The following is a 15614-nucleotide window of genomic DNA, read 5'->3' on the forward strand; positions in this document are numbered from 1 at the left end:
AAGAACAGATGCTATGGGTCACTACTTGCAGTTTCACTGATCTAAATAGCTACATCCTCTTGTAGATATAGTTCAGTGGTAGTTTTCAAGAATAGGAAGAGAACATAATGTTAAGGGGTTAATCTCAGGTTCCATAAATATATACTGCAGACTTATGTTGAGATTTATATTCAGTACATGTCTACACCACTCATTTTATATCTAATATTTATGTATATAATGAATTGCATAGATGGGTAAGTTACATACATTTACATATATAAATACAACTTTTTCTGAGAGCTTCTTATTATATATTATACTCTATTATAGATTGTAGATATAAAATGCTTCATGCTTCACCTATCTCCTACAGTGTACATTACCCCAGAGATTGCAGATCATTCCTTTCAGTCTGGTCCTCTTCACCATCCTCTTGCTTCTCATCAGAGTCCCCATTCTTCCAGCTCGCCCTGTGTGCCTGGTAGGTCATGCTTTCATATCTTCCATCAGATCCCCGTCATATATCCAGTCGATCATGCAATGGGAGTTAGTAATTCTTGCTATTGACTGACACGACCTGCGAGTCACTCAGGCACTGTGAAACTCGACAAGCCAGACCTGTAACACAAACAAGGAAGTACCCTGGCCCATCCCATTACAAAGTCACAAAAAAACACAGCATGAGAGGAATTGTCAGCCAAACAAGCCTTAATGTATTTATGCTAGGTGTATAAAATGGGAAAAACTTAAGTAAAGATTAGGATTAACTCAGATAGCTCCCAGGTATTAACAGTTTGGGGACCATAGGATTTTCTGGTCCTTTATGAAACAATTACATTTAGTTCTGCCATGTTGATGCTGTTTCCTGCTTTTGGAACAATAGTAAGGATTTGGTGGATAACAAATTTAGTTGTAAGCATTTCCATATGCAAATATACAATTTAAATTGTCATTTGTATATCTTTACATAGATTGCAGATTTTCTTAAGTAATCATTTTGGAAAATGTCCTGAATAAAAAAAATAATTAAAAACACCTTCAATAAGAGTAATTTACGAAGCCAAGAAACAGCAGCCCCTCTGTCCAAAACGTTGTTTTGTGACATCATGGAACTATAGTAATTCTGCCAATTTAAATGGTTAGGTATATGATTTAATGAGACACAAAGGGATCAACTCACAATATGTGCAAAAAATTGGTTCTGATTGGACGAGCTAAGCAGATTAGTGTATTCCTTGTTGAATGTGGGCTAGGGCATGTGCAAATATATCTGCGTTATGGGCTTAGATATTTAAATGTGCCTTAAGGAGTGGAGAGTGCACATTTTGTTGGCATTTCTTTCTCCCTGCTAACCTGATTTTTATACATGCTAGGAGGTGGCAGAGATAGTGCTATACTTTCAGTGCGCCTTCTTTCGCCCCAACCAGGCACACTTCTATCGGAAAGCTTATTTTTCTGTGCACAAAATGAAATGCACTGAACATCTACATATTTCACCAATGATCTATAGGGATCTATTTACTAATATGTGGTGATGAGGATGATTTTTTTTATCGCTGCTAATTGTACTGATAAAAAAATCACCTACCTGCTGTAAATTTAGCAATAAAATATCACCAGGGCAGCTTAGCTATACTCAGCTGCTTAAGAACAGTAAGGTTTAACTTACCACTTCGCCGGGCCAGTGTGAAGGAAATTGTGCATACGTGACCTGGATAGCTGGTTCAAACTTGGCAGATAGAGGGGAAAGGTGAACTTGATATTATGACAAGAATAAACTTATGAAGTTCTTTTCTAGATAAAGCACAGAACGAAAGGGGTTGAAACACGTTGGGTTATAAGGATACCTTCTCTGAGTGTATGAAACGTGTTGGTTTATAAGTGCACCTTCTCTGATTGTATGAAATGTGTTGGTTGATAAGTGCACCTCCTTTGATTGTACGAAACGCGTTGGTTTATAAGTGCACCTTCTCTGATTGCATGAAGAAACTTCTCTGCCATTGATGGAACATCGAGCAGATGAGCGTTACATCATCCCCGGGGATACTTCTTTATTTACATGCCGAGCATTTCATTCTATGTCTGTTTGGAATTTCCTAGGACAAACATTGTTGGATTGACATGTTTTTATACTTTTTATGAGATGTAAGCAGTGCCATTTATTAAAAGATATTCAATTTTATAAAAAATATTGCACTAGATTTGCTCTGTTTTTGTGTTTACATTCCATGCCACTGAATATTGAGCAACCCCAAAAGGAACATAAGGGGGTATAATACGTTTGGCTTAAAATACATATCAACAGAAATCTTTGTATAAAGTCTAGCTCTAGTAAGTACAATCACAATTAGTAACTTCACGTTTGGTGAAGAGGGATATCACTTATCTTATTAAAGCAGCATCAATCACGGCGGACATACACTAAGGATAACATAAAAGGATATGTCTAGTAAGTGGATTTCCATCAGGTAACACTGATCTGGGAAAGAACACATCAATGTTAGTGTGAAGGACTTTGCATGTTTATTCTTGTCATAATATCAAGTTCACCTTAAATGTTTTTTTGGAAACAAATGCTTTGCAAACAATATCACACTATTATTTAACGATTACCACCTGAGGGTTTGAAGAAGCAACACTATACAGAATATTGAAAGAAGGACATACACTTCAGAAATATATAAGTATTATATTTATTTTTGGAAGTTCTCTCAGAGTAACACTAATAGTGCTGGATACTCATTCCTTTTAAGTGTATGTGACAATTAATGTTTAAGGGTATATTTACTAAGCTGCGGGTTTGAAAAAGTGGGGATGTTGCCTATAGCAACCAATCAGATTCTAGCTTTCATTTATTTAGTATGTTCTACAAAATGACAGCTAGAATCTGATTGGTTTCTATAGGCAACATCCCCACTTTTTCAAACCCGCAGCTTAGTAAATCTAGCCCTAAGTCTTATGTTGTTGACATTATTGATTTATTGAGAGTTATCGTGTTAACCTGTTGTTCATAGTATTAGCTAGGAGTGGGTGCTCTACTTTCATCCACGCGGCCTTATTACTGTATTGTTCACGATTATTTCAAACTATGCTTAAGTATATTTTTCTATAAAATCACAAAAGCTAGATTTAGTGGTTTCTGTTCAATAAATGTGCCTGGATGGCTTCTGCAGCGCACAGTGGGCCTGATTCATTAAGGAAAGTAAAGCAAAAAAAGAAGAAACCTTGCACCATGGCAAAACCATGCTGCATTGGAGGGCGAGGTAAATTTAAAATGTGGGGACAGATTTATAGTTGGGATAGGGCAATTATCAAGCATTTGTGTTCTACATGAAAAAACAGCCAGAAGAACCAATAAAATTATTGACCAGTAAAGTTCAGCAGATAAGCAGTTAAATTGGGTGTGCACACTGAATGATAGTTTTAGCAGTCACTCATAATTCAAGATCTTTAAGAGATGATTAGGTGGCCACTAATCAGGTCACCTGTGTAAGGAAAGAAACATAGCTTCACTAATAAAAAGCATTGAACGGTTATGCAAAATATAATTACAGGGCCATAATAAGGGTGGTGCGGCTGGTGCGAGTGCCCAGGTGCAAAGCCGAACGGGCTCCACATCTGCCCACAATATGCACCAGCATATCACAGTATACATGCAGTGCCGCAGGATTATTATTATTATTATAGTAGATTTGTTAGGCGCCACAGTGCTCTGCAGTGCCATACAGTAGGGAAAACTGTACATGCATAAAACAGGAACATACAATGTAGACAAAATAAACGCAGACATGAAAACAAAGGGTATGAAGAACTCTGCTCTTTAAAGTGCTATCATTCTAAGAGGGCACAGCTGAAACAAGAAGCAGATCTAAGAGGACGGGAGGGAGAATATTTTGATATGAGTTTTGAGATATATGCAGGGGTAGTGTTGTTGAGGACAGTTTTTCAGGTACTCGTGCTAAACGAGGCTGTCAAATAACATGTTGGTTTACTTCTTGGTGACTGGCCCCTCCCCAGGAACCAGCCATCCTATTGCGTGTGCTGCGCAGATCAGCCCTAGGCTGTCCATCCCTCTCCTTCCTGCTCCTCTCTTTCCTCCACATCGGGCAATGTGAGGTACTAATCTACTATATAAATGCCTAGTGGCGTGTGTGAAAAAAAACCAAACCAAGCTGCAGCGCCACCTGCTGGGCAGAGTTATACACTGACCTATATATTCCTTGAAGGAGAAGTGACAGTTGGGAGTGGTTGGTGGTTGCCGGGGGTGACAGTGGGGAGTTTTTAGCACCTTAAGTAACTTGATGAAGGATGTGGCGATGAAGATGAAGGATGAGGTGATGGAGAAAAATGATGAGGTGGTGACATGTGGACAAAACCCCGTTAAAAAAAGGGCGCTTGCGTCGGGAAGTAACGCTCTTCCCCTGAGGAGGCCTGGGCTAGGCCCAAATGCATGACAAGAACCTTTTTAACACCTTAAGTAGCTTGATTTGACTAGAATGCATGAGTATCATGCACGGGTTAACTTGTCTTATAATATTTACCAAAGGTGGGGAAACATGAGAAAAATGTAAGAACAATAGGCAATGATATCAGCAACAAGGGGCACTGCCATAGTCATAGGCTAGATGGATCCAGCTCCCCGTCTATTAAGCACCATGTTCAAGATCTTAATTTATTTAATTTTTAAAAAGTGACTTATTTTTTATGTTTTTATCTGTTGTGTGATTTCAACACCTGTATAGTTACGATAAGACGAACATTCTTGTATTTTTTGTATTTATTTCACATGTAATTTTATAATATATGTGGTGGCCTCTGAAAGCTTAGTAATATTGTACCAATAACTTTTTTTAATCATAATTTTTACGCTACTGTTCACAATAATTGATGTGTTTAATATTGTCCCTTATGTTAGACAGTAGGGCTCATTTACTTGTGCAAAATGTAGTGCGAAATTTGCACTACAACATATCAACCTATCAGACACTTTTCTGTATATTGTAACTTGTACTCGATGGACTCTTCTGGTGCTCTCCTTCACCCGCAAAAAGAACTGCCCCCAAAACCCCAAAATGTTTAATTCTGCTATCTACCCACAAATAATTCTACTATGAAACTATGTCTCTACTTATATGTCCTCAATATCAGTTTGTGTATGTAAATTGAAAATTTAGCCTACAACAATTACAATTATATTTATTTGTATACTAATTTATTTATTTTTCAAACATTTTTTAATTTTCAACAGACAAATATGAATATGTAAAAATGGGTTGACCTAGGTAAGGAGAGGACTGAGTTATTATAGGAGGACCTAAGAAAAATTACAATGTGGAAGAAGGTGATCTCTGTCTTTCTGTGATGAAGAACTTATGCCAATCACTAGAAAAGATTCGCTCTAGTCTCTCCTTAAAGAGGTGAAAGATATAAAAGCTGCTGTTCAGTCAGAAGTGGCGAAAGTCACCCGTTCTCTGATGAGCAATAAAGACTTGAATCCAAGTCTCAAAGAATTTGTGAACAAGGCCAAGGTGGAAGCATAGATTATCTCATATGGGGCTAATAGGTGACAAAGAGGAAGCGAGGTTTAATTTGATTGTGCACATGGTCTATCATTTCAGAGCAAACTTTAGGTTTGGGAGGGGAATCAATTGTGTAGATGACTTAGGGAGACTCCTGAAGGTCCAGGAATATATTTAGCCAAGAGATTTTGTTGGAGGAGGTAAAGCTCAAGGTTATCTGCGCTAGGTGAGACACCCAGTAGTAAAGTTTGGTATCAGAAAACCTGAAATCCTATTTTTATTGCAGGAAGAATCTGGAAATGTTATAGCAGTTTTGGAACCATATTCATTTTAATCACTCCTGCCCAGCCACTAAGGTATTCAAGATTCCAAGAGGAGAGGTGTTTCTGTGATCCAAGCTAAGAGTGGCAGGAAATTTTCCTCTGGTATGCAGTTAGAGCTTTTATGAGGATGTATAAAGAGAAAATATGGTCTTTGTCTCATGAGGGGACATTTAGCATCATAGCCTCTGATTTTATCAAATTTATTTTGTAACCAGAAGCCTTAGCATTATTCTCAATAAGTCTGTATCAATTGGAAAGAGTTATTTGAGGTTGCAAGAGCGGCAAAAGGATGTTGTTGGCAAAAATTGATATTTTAAAATTAGTGTCTCCCATCTACACTCCATGCACATCTATAAAGGTTCTAATCAATGCAGGCTGGTATTTTATCACCAAGGTGAAGAGCAAAGGAGATAATGGCAATTCCTGTCGAGTGGCAGTACCAGGGCCGGTGCTAGGGTCCATGGCACCCTAACCATTTTTACAAAATCGGCGCCCCCCCCCCCGCAAAAATCGGCGCCCTCCTCCCTCCTCACCCCGTCTTTCCTTACCTTGTCTCACCACCGCCGCCTCTCTGCTCCGTCTCCTCCCCTCCACTCACTGACACTAGTGAGTGGAGGGGAGGAGACGGAGCAGAGAGGCGGCGGTGGTGAGCAATAGCCTCTTCCCCCCCTCCCCGTGCATCTGAATGCTGTGCGGCGGCCGTGACAGGTATGGTCAGCGGTCGCCGCACAGTTTTAAAGTCATTTAACATTCTGTGGCGCCCTCCAGAGCCCGGCGCCCTAGGCAAGTGCCTAACCTTGCCTAATGGGAGCGCCGGGCCTGGGCAGTACTAATATAGACCAAACTCAGTGGGGTACCAATGAGCATATTTCTAGCAGCTGTGGCCGTGTATAGTGCTGGTATACTTGTCAATCTCCAATTTATACTTCTCAATCTGTCCAAATTTTCTCAACATATATTGCCAGGAGATTCTGACAAACTCTTTTTCTGCATTGAGTGAAATAATGACAGTTGGGGGTCTTTCTAATGTTAGTGAATTGAATCAGATTTAGAAGTATTGTTTCTAGCTTGCTGGCCCGGAATGAATCCAACCTGATAATAGTGCACCAATGTGGGGAGTACCTGGCTTAAATGATTGTCAGAACCTTAGCATATAATACCAGTTAGCAAAATTGTTATTACTTTTTGCCACAAGAGTGAACATATGTGAATCTAATAGTATTTTCTGTGCTGAATTCAAACATTGTTTTAGGATGCTTTGGAATCCACTTGCTCTGATACCGCTTTTCCATTAGGAAATATCCTGTGGAACCGTTCGCCATGTTCACTGCTGACTGCTCCAAGTATTGCTGGGAAGAAGTCTAAGGGCTAGATTTACTATCAGGCGTGTTTGTAAACCCGCCGACTCAGTGGCGGATCCAGGGGGGGGGGGGGGGGCTTGCTGCCGGCGGCTGCACACTGTTGTGTTTTAAACACAATCAGAGCAGCGGGACAGCACATTATCACTGCCGAACGGACCTGCACATACTGTGCAGCCGCCAGCAGCCTTAGAAGTTAGAAAGGGGGTGGGGCTTAAATCGCCCCCCTACATCGCCCGGGGTAGAAAAAAATTCTAGATCCGCCCCTGCGCCGACTTTCAGCGGGTTTGGCGGCGGTTTAGCCATCGCCGAATTTACTAATGCTAAACCCGCCGTCCAAACGGCCAGAAATCATGTTTTCAAACCCGCCTCTGTATAAAGCGCCATGACGGTTTCAACAATGTTCAACATACAAATAGCCGGATTTACTATTAGGGGGTTTATAAAGCCGCCGGGAAACCGCCATTCAAAAGACCAAAATGAAAGCGCTGCTTGTGAGCGGCGAGATTGTTCAAACAGTATGCTGTTTAAGGTATTTTGCCAATCAGACCATAAGAGAAAGGCCTATTTCATGTCCAATGATCCATTAGGACTGTGTATAGAAAATGGCCAAAGTGTCATGAAATTTCAGGGTACTGTTATGTGTTTTTGGATTTTTTTTTCACCCAGTATGATTGCATTGTAAAATCTCATTTCAGCATTCCTTTTCTAGTTGTTTTTTCCTTTCAACAAATCCACTATAATACTGTTGCCTCAAAGAAATTAGGATGCACAATGTTTCATTACATAATTAACCCTTAATTTAATGCTAATGCAATCCAATTGTGAAAAATGGGTTTTCTAGATGAAGAAATCACAGACAATCACAGTCTATTGCCCAGCAGGTAATCATGATGCTTACAAAAAGGGTCCCTCATTATTTGTCAGGTGTGGGTTTGTTGGAGAATGGCTTTTGCAGGTAATGTGACGCATTCTTGCCAGTGTATATTTGCAGCTTTTTATCTGATGGAGGCAGAAAAGCACCAGGAGGAGGAGGATGAACAGCAGTTGGCATCTGTTCCGCGGACCCAGCAAAGATCCCGCACTCCACGTGCATTTCCAGTGCGTTTGAATCTGGAGTCTTTGGCTGATGTGGAGGTAGCACAAATGTTTCGGCTCAATCGTACTAACCTCATGGCACTGTATGAGCAAGTGAAGGATGATTTGGAGCCTACAACCAGACGCTCTAATGCAGTGTCAGGACTACACAAACTACTGTGTGCAGTTCACTTTTTGGCAACAGGTTCCTTTCAATCTTTGTCCTCCAGAGTGATTGGCATAACGCAGCCGACATTTTCCAGGCATTTTGGACAGGTTTTAGGTGCCCTTAAAAGAGTGTGCCCTACATATATCAGCTTCCCCAGCCAGGAGTCACAGTGGCATGAGCTCAAGGGAGCTTTCTATAGGGTCGCAGGTATCCCTAATGTAATGGGTACAATCGATTGCACTCATATTGCCCTGTGACCACCTCACCACAGGGCAGAGGTTTTTGTTAATGGGCATCATTACCACTCCCTGAATGTGCAGGTTGTGTGTGATGCTAACCAGCGTATAATGAGTGTTGTTGCAGGCTATCCTGGGTCATGTCATGATGCCTTTATCCTGAGACAGTCTACCCTTTATGCCAAATATGAAAGTGGTGAAATGCCAGAGGGATGGCTTTTGGGTATGTACTTACCATGTTTTATATATCCCTTATCATTGCTCAAATTGCCTCACATATGCTAACTGCTGTACAACTTGCTCAAATTAAATGGTAGCTAACATTTTACTTTTATTGCAGGAGATTCAGGATATGGGTGTTGCTCCTGGATCATGACTCTTCTGCTGCATCCTCAGACTCCTGCACAGCACAAATACAATGAGGCACACATAACCACTAGAGGTGTCATAGAACGTACGTTTGGACTCTTGAAAACCAGGTTCAGGTGCCTTGATAAATCTGGTGGGGTGCTTATGTATGCACCTGAAAAGGTATCTGAGATTGTCCTGGCTTGCTGTCTGCTGCATAACCTGGCTTTACATCAACTTACCCCACCGATTATTGCAGTAGACAGTGACGAAGAAGGGGTCCGTGTCACATCTGGTGATGTGCAGAGCACAGAGGGCGGAAGGGAGATTAGAGACCGTCTCATTACAAACTACTTTACATGTAAGTGCATAGTAGGATAAACATTTATTGCTCTAAAATGTGTTTGATGTGAGTGCAATGTTTTTTTTTATTTAAATTGTTTTGTAAATTGGAACCTTTAAAAAGAGGATAGTGTGTACTCCTCATGTGGTAAATATGAACATCCCTGGAAAGTGACAGTCAGAGGTTAATGTGTAAGTGAAATTAGTGCATAGTTTTTAAAACATCAGTATATTCTTGTTTAATTTGCAGAAAAGAAAGACTGACACCATAGAAATTTAACTGCATTTATTGCAGTAGAACACAATAAATAAAAAAGTATAATGCTTACACATACTTAACAAAACATTAACCAATAATAATGTTTTTGCGCTAGCGACGCCTTTTCACTGGCATATCACAATGTTTGGAGCCACTCTCTCCTCTCCCTCGCCCACCCCTGGTGCGAGCACCTCTTCTTTGAGGAGTACTCTGGGCTGATCTGCTAGGCGTACTAGCGGTACTGGCAGAACAAAAAGGTGCCGGCAAGCGGGCAATAAGTTCCTGCTGTATTTGCCCTGCCAGCCGGGTTACATTTGCATTCCCCTCACGAACTGTGGAATGTAAGGCCTCCACAGCCCCAGTCATTTGGGCCATCTGAACATTGAATTGTTCCCATGCATTTGTGAGACCGTTTATTGCAGCAGGGATCTGGCTATTGCTGCGGTGTATCCGCCTCAACTGGGCCGCAATTTGTGACATGTGCCTAGTTTGACTCTGCATAAAGGTGGTTTGCTGCTGCTGGAAAAGGCCAATAGACAGCGCCATTTCTCTGGCTGGGTCCATAGTTGGAGGTGCAGTATGCTGGTGTGATGGTGGTTCAGCAGGCCCAGGTAAAACATTGTGGAGGCCAGACACAGGGGCATCCACTGTTTCCAGGGTGATGATCGTTTGATCCTCTGGCTCAGGGGACATTTGCAGGGACTCCGGCTGAGGTGCCTGATATGAAGACGGCCCTGTGTATGAAAAGTGACGGTAAGTATATAGGATATAATATGTTTGTATATTGCATTCTGAACCCTGGATAGGAAAGAATAATCTTTTGCAACTACAGATTGTTTCACAATGTTTGCATTCCTGATTTCTTGTCCTATGCTACCTGCTTAAGGATGCACTTTTTATCTTTTGAATACACATTATGATTTGGACTATTTATGGCTGAGGGGGCTACAAATGCAAAGTTTTTTTTTACCTACAAATATGAGGATGTAGTCAGTCAAATGCTGCTAGACCGTGCTTTGGGGTAAACTAATACTATTTTAGTACTCCCTCTGTGTAGTCCATGCTGGGGTATTTTGACTAAACTGCGTGGTTGAAAAAGTGGAGATGTTGCCTATAGCAACTGTGGAGGACTTACCTGAAAGGGGTCGTCGTCCGTCTTCGGGCGGCGGCGGTCCCCTCTGTTCGGTCCGGGCGGTGAGCCAATCAGGGCTCACCTCCCGACCGTTTGAAACTATGCGGCGGCGGGCCAATCAGGACCCACCACGTCATTGCGTAGCGTTGCGTCGACGCTGTGTGATGACGTCAGCGCGTCGCCGACTATTTAAGTCGCCATTTTCAGTTCGTCGGCGGAGAGACAGGAAGAAGGACGTGTTGCGGAGAGCTGCGGGATCAAGCCAAGAAGTAAAGAAGACAGCGGAGACCAGACAGAGGCCCATGGTGTGTAGGGCATAAGGCCCTGGTGGTGTGTGATAGAGGCGTGGGAGCCTCGTGAGGGTAGGCACGGTCCTGTGTGAGGTGAGCACACGGAGTTAGGAGGTACAGTAGAGCGGAGGCTCCTGTGGTGCTGTAGTAACCGGCTGGTTGGCTAACAGCGGTGTGCTCTGGTGAGTAGCGTACAAAGTACTGTATACTGGATTTATTTTGTCTGTGCGGCGAGTATTGTTTGTATTACTGTATTTTGGGGTGTGCTACCTAATTGTGTCCAGGGGCAAGACGTCAGGCCCCCATTAAAGGTAGGCTCTTGTTCCCTGTGTTTTCCTGTACTAACCCGTGCTGTGGGGGACAAGTGTAGTTACCAGCGTACACATAGTCAGAGAAGAACACACGTAGTTTTCCCGTCCCTTAGGTCCCTGGGGTCGCACTGGTTTCCAGAGGGGGTGACTGAGTGGCAGTGCAGCACAGCTCAATGCAGTTCCAGGGGCGTCCCGTGGTTCAGGTTGAGTGTCCCAGTCCTCAGTTCCGTGCAGGTTCCCTGGCGGTTCCGAAAATGGGATACGTGTTCGATATCTGGGTTCAGGCAGTCGGATGGTTCAGTTCGATCGGCTGTTCCGGGCGGCAGTCTGTACGCAGGTTAGTGTGCTGTTCCAGTGAGCCTCAGTCAGGCCTGGTGCAGCCCCGGTCCTTAGGATCCGTGGGTGACCCCATAGCAAGAAGGCAGCTTCTTGGTACGGCCTGGGTGAGGGGGTTAGGAACTGCCCTCCGGTTTAGTCCGTGAACACCGGCTGGTGTTCCCCGTAGTGGTTAGTGAGCAGTTCCGTTAGTGCACCACACCTAGTTAGTTGCAGCTGTATAGTTTAGTTGCGTTGCCGACCATTAGAGTGTTGTTAGGGTCGGGTCGCTATTGTAGACAGCTTAGCACTTGTTGGTGCCCATCTTAGTCTCACTGACAGCGCAGAGGGAGGCTGTGTGTTCCTTGTCATCCGCAGGTGTCGGGGAGGTGCAGGAGAACCGGATCGGAAGTGGGAGTGTCGGTTAGGCCCTCACCGGCAGATGTGAGAGGTACTGGAGGCGGGACTAGTCCTGGTCTCAAGTGCCTGTAGTCCCCCGTGCCTTGGCAAGAGCAAAGTGAGGAGGCGGCAAGGGAGCTTGTACTGAGAGTGTTCTTGTTCATTGCCGTATTCTCGGACAGCCCTTACTTGGTAGGCTCGGTTTAACTCTGTTTCTTCTCTTAGGTGTTATTCGCGGGCGTCCAGAGAACTCCCTGATCTGGGACCGAGGTAGGATCTAGTCTTCCACGCGAATCGTGGTAAGTCTTGAGGTACTAGGAGTTAGTCGCCCTGTGAGGCACATCTCCTGGAGGGACCTAACACAACCAATCAGATTTTATCTGTCATTTTGTAGAAAGCAATAAATAAAGTAAAGTTATAATCTGATTGGTTGCTATAAGCAACATCTCGGTTTAGTAAATGTAGCCCTATGTTCTCATTGCAAACCATCTAAAAGAAACGCAATATAACATTGACAGCAACATTTGCACAGAAAATCTACTAACTCCATTATTTCTCTTCTAAACAGAAATCACGCACCTGCTTGCTCTTCTGTGCCCGAATCTCTCACTGAAGATGGAGGTGTAGGTCTCGGACTGGGACTTAACTGCGGTCCTGGCGAATCTGGATGTATTAGAAAAAGCATACAATGTATTTGCAGCAAAAAGCAATTTACAAATATACAGTTTTTTTTGAAAAAAGTGTTTGCAAATAAAAAAACAGTTCTAAAAATTATTTTTTTTTGCCCTTTAAATACTGATTGAATAAAAAAGGCACTTTTAAAATAAAAACACATTTTCAATAGTGTTAGCGTAAAAAGGGCAAATAACTCACCAACTACTTGGCCAAACGAGGGCGAATCTGTGTCTTGCACATTTATGCCCTCAACAATCTCGGCCGGCATGATCTGGCGCAGCTCCTCCTCGTAACTTGTATATTCCATACGAAGATGGGGGCCACCACCCGTTCTTCTGGTTGACCTCCTTTCCGTGGCCATTTTTTCCTTGAGTCTCCTTTTGATGTCAGAGAATCTTTTGCGGCAGTGAGCCACTGTGGGCTTTAGTGGCCCCACCGCATTCACTGCATCACACACTCTAGCCCACAATTGGTGGCGCCGCCTTAGTGGAGTCCAGGCTGCAAGGTACCCTAAGATCACCTCATAGCAGGGAACTATGTGGTGCACTAGAACACAATTTTCGTCGTGGGAGAAACGCACATTCCTCCCTGTCTTGGTCTTCCTGTCCTGTCCTGTCTCCTCAACCTCTTCCTCTCCCTCCTCAACCTCCATCTCCCTCTCCTCAGCCTCTGCTCCCCTCCTCTCTCTGGACATATTCACAAATAAATGTGAAACACACAAAGACGTACAAACACAAAGAACAAACTACACTAACTACAGACACACTCTCAACACAGTCACACACAAGTAACACAGACAAAGGACAAGTCAAATACAAAAAATACAAGACAGAAAATAAATGAAAAAATAAATGTACAAAACAGAAAAATACCAAAGGACTACTAACACTTCAAGCAGAATTCGCAACACCAATCCACCAAACTCCAACTCAATCCAACTCTCAGCAAACCACAATCCTCCAAACTCCTCTCACAAAACTCCTCAAAACCCTATCAAAGAAAAAGTGTCAGGCCAGTGGTTTATATAGGGCTTGTGATGTAAAATCTCCTTACTTTGAAAATAGCCAATAGTAACAGGCCATGAGACAGGTGTAATTTTCAAAAAAACCGCCTTCACACGAAAGCGCCGTCATTTAAAGCAAAAGCGCTGTGGTCAAATCAAAGCCGCCGGCGGCTTTGAGCATTACAACCCGCCGTGACATCGCCGGCGGCTTCAAATCGAAGATCAAATGCGCCCATTAGTAAATCCGGCTGTTTGCAATGCAAACCCGCCGGAAAACCGCGGCGATGCATGGCGGCTTCAAGCCGCCACGCATCCCGCCTGTTAGTAAATCTAGCCCTAAGTGTGAGTCCAAGAAGTGGATTTTCAAAGACAGCGCGTGATGTAATCCAATTAGCGCTGCGACCCGGCAAGCTGTAACCCGGGTGCAGGCGCAGTATAATCAGTTATCAGCTGGGTCCCATTTTCTGATTATGGAGCTTGCCTCCTCATTGGATGCTGTCAGTATTTAAGGCAGGGAGGGCTTAGCATCCCTGCTGGTTATAGCGTTCAGAATCTCTGTTAGCTTACCTGCTCGGTGCTGTGTTGGTGTACTCCCTGGATTGCTTTTTTGTGTATGACCCTCTGCCTGTTACCTGGACTCAGAATCATCGTTTGTTGCCCTGACCTTCTGCCTGTACCTAGACCCTGAACCTTCGCTAGTTGCCCTGATCATTTGGCATGCTTACTGGACTCCGCTATTTGCCTGTTACCCTGACCTTGGCTTGCCTCTGACCATCCGCTCCATCCTAGGTCAGCGCCTCCTATACCACCTGCGCTGCGGCCATCTTTGATGAGCTTTTACTATTCTGAGCCTAAGACCTGGGCTCATCTGAGTACCTGTGAGCATATAAAGCTCTATGGGAAAGGCGACTGCTACAGGTGAAGATCTCTTCCCTGCCTGTTCTAAAAGCTCATCTAGGTGGTCGTAGGTCATAACAATGCTTATATCTAAAGACACATACTTTTATTTCTTTTTGGAGGAGATTTCAGCCTTTCAATCCCTAGCTTAAATGATTTCAAGCACCACCGTCCTTTTAAAACCTCCAGTCTGTTATTCTAACTCAATCAGCATGACAGAGTGATCTCCAGCCTTGTCCTTGTCAACGGTCTCACCTGTGTTAACGAGAGAATCACTGACCTGATGTCAAATGTTCTTTTTGAATGCAGTGGAAATGTTGTTTTGGGGATAAAGTTCATTCATTGTCATGGCAAAGAGGAACTTGAAATTAATTGCAATTCATCTGATCACTCTTAATGACATTCTGGAGTATATGCAAATTGCCATCATAAAAACTGAGTCAGCAGACTTTCTGAAAAACAATATTTGTGTCATTCTCAAAATTTTGGGCCATGACTGTAGATTATGAGTCATTTGCACTGCAGGACTGAAATTTTGATCTTTCAAAAATTATGCTTACTACTTCTGTTAGTAACAAACTGTCAATAGATGATGATATGTGGATGAGTTTTTTAATTATTTGGGTCCAGATATATGGCGACACCGATAATGCCAGTTGTGGGGTTTAAGAGGGAGTGGGAAAAATAACTTTATATCGCTGTTCAGGCTGCTTTCTACTATGAATAACCACTGCTTGGTATATGCAGCTTCCCCTTCATTGTCCAGGCAGTGGGACAAACCTGTCCTGATAGCTCTTGACAGCTCAGCACAGATCCCTGAAATCTCGACTATCCCACTAGAATCAGGATGTTGTTGCCGCTGCTGCTTGTGTTTTAATCTCAGTTGCTGCTTAGCTGGATGCTGGAGTCCTGATTGGAAAAGATATAGGCACTAGTCATCACCCAACCAGTCCCAATGTTAATAGCAACTATAATTAAT

The 15614-nt window shown here is 43.0% G+C and overlaps 1 protein-coding gene across 1 annotated transcript in view; it reads right to left on the reverse strand.

The window, feature by feature from the left end:
- The window catches only part of DAPP1 (dual adaptor of phosphotyrosine and 3-phosphoinositides 1), an 81056-nt gene extending 80455 nt beyond the window's left edge, over positions 1 to 601 (reverse strand). The window contains exon 1 of the mRNA XM_075201230.1: positions 366 to 601. Coding sequence (XP_075057331.1) covers positions 366 to 472 — 107 coding nt within the window. The 5' untranslated portion in view covers positions 473 to 601. The remainder of the gene's footprint in view (positions 1 to 365) is intronic.
- Between the last annotated feature and the right edge of the window lie 15013 nt (positions 602 to 15614).

The sequence above is a fragment of the Mixophyes fleayi genome, chromosome 1 (assembly GCF_038048845.1).
Source record: "Mixophyes fleayi isolate aMixFle1 chromosome 1, aMixFle1.hap1, whole genome shotgun sequence".
NCBI classification, from domain to species: domain Eukaryota; kingdom Metazoa; phylum Chordata; class Amphibia; order Anura; family Limnodynastidae; genus Mixophyes; species Mixophyes fleayi.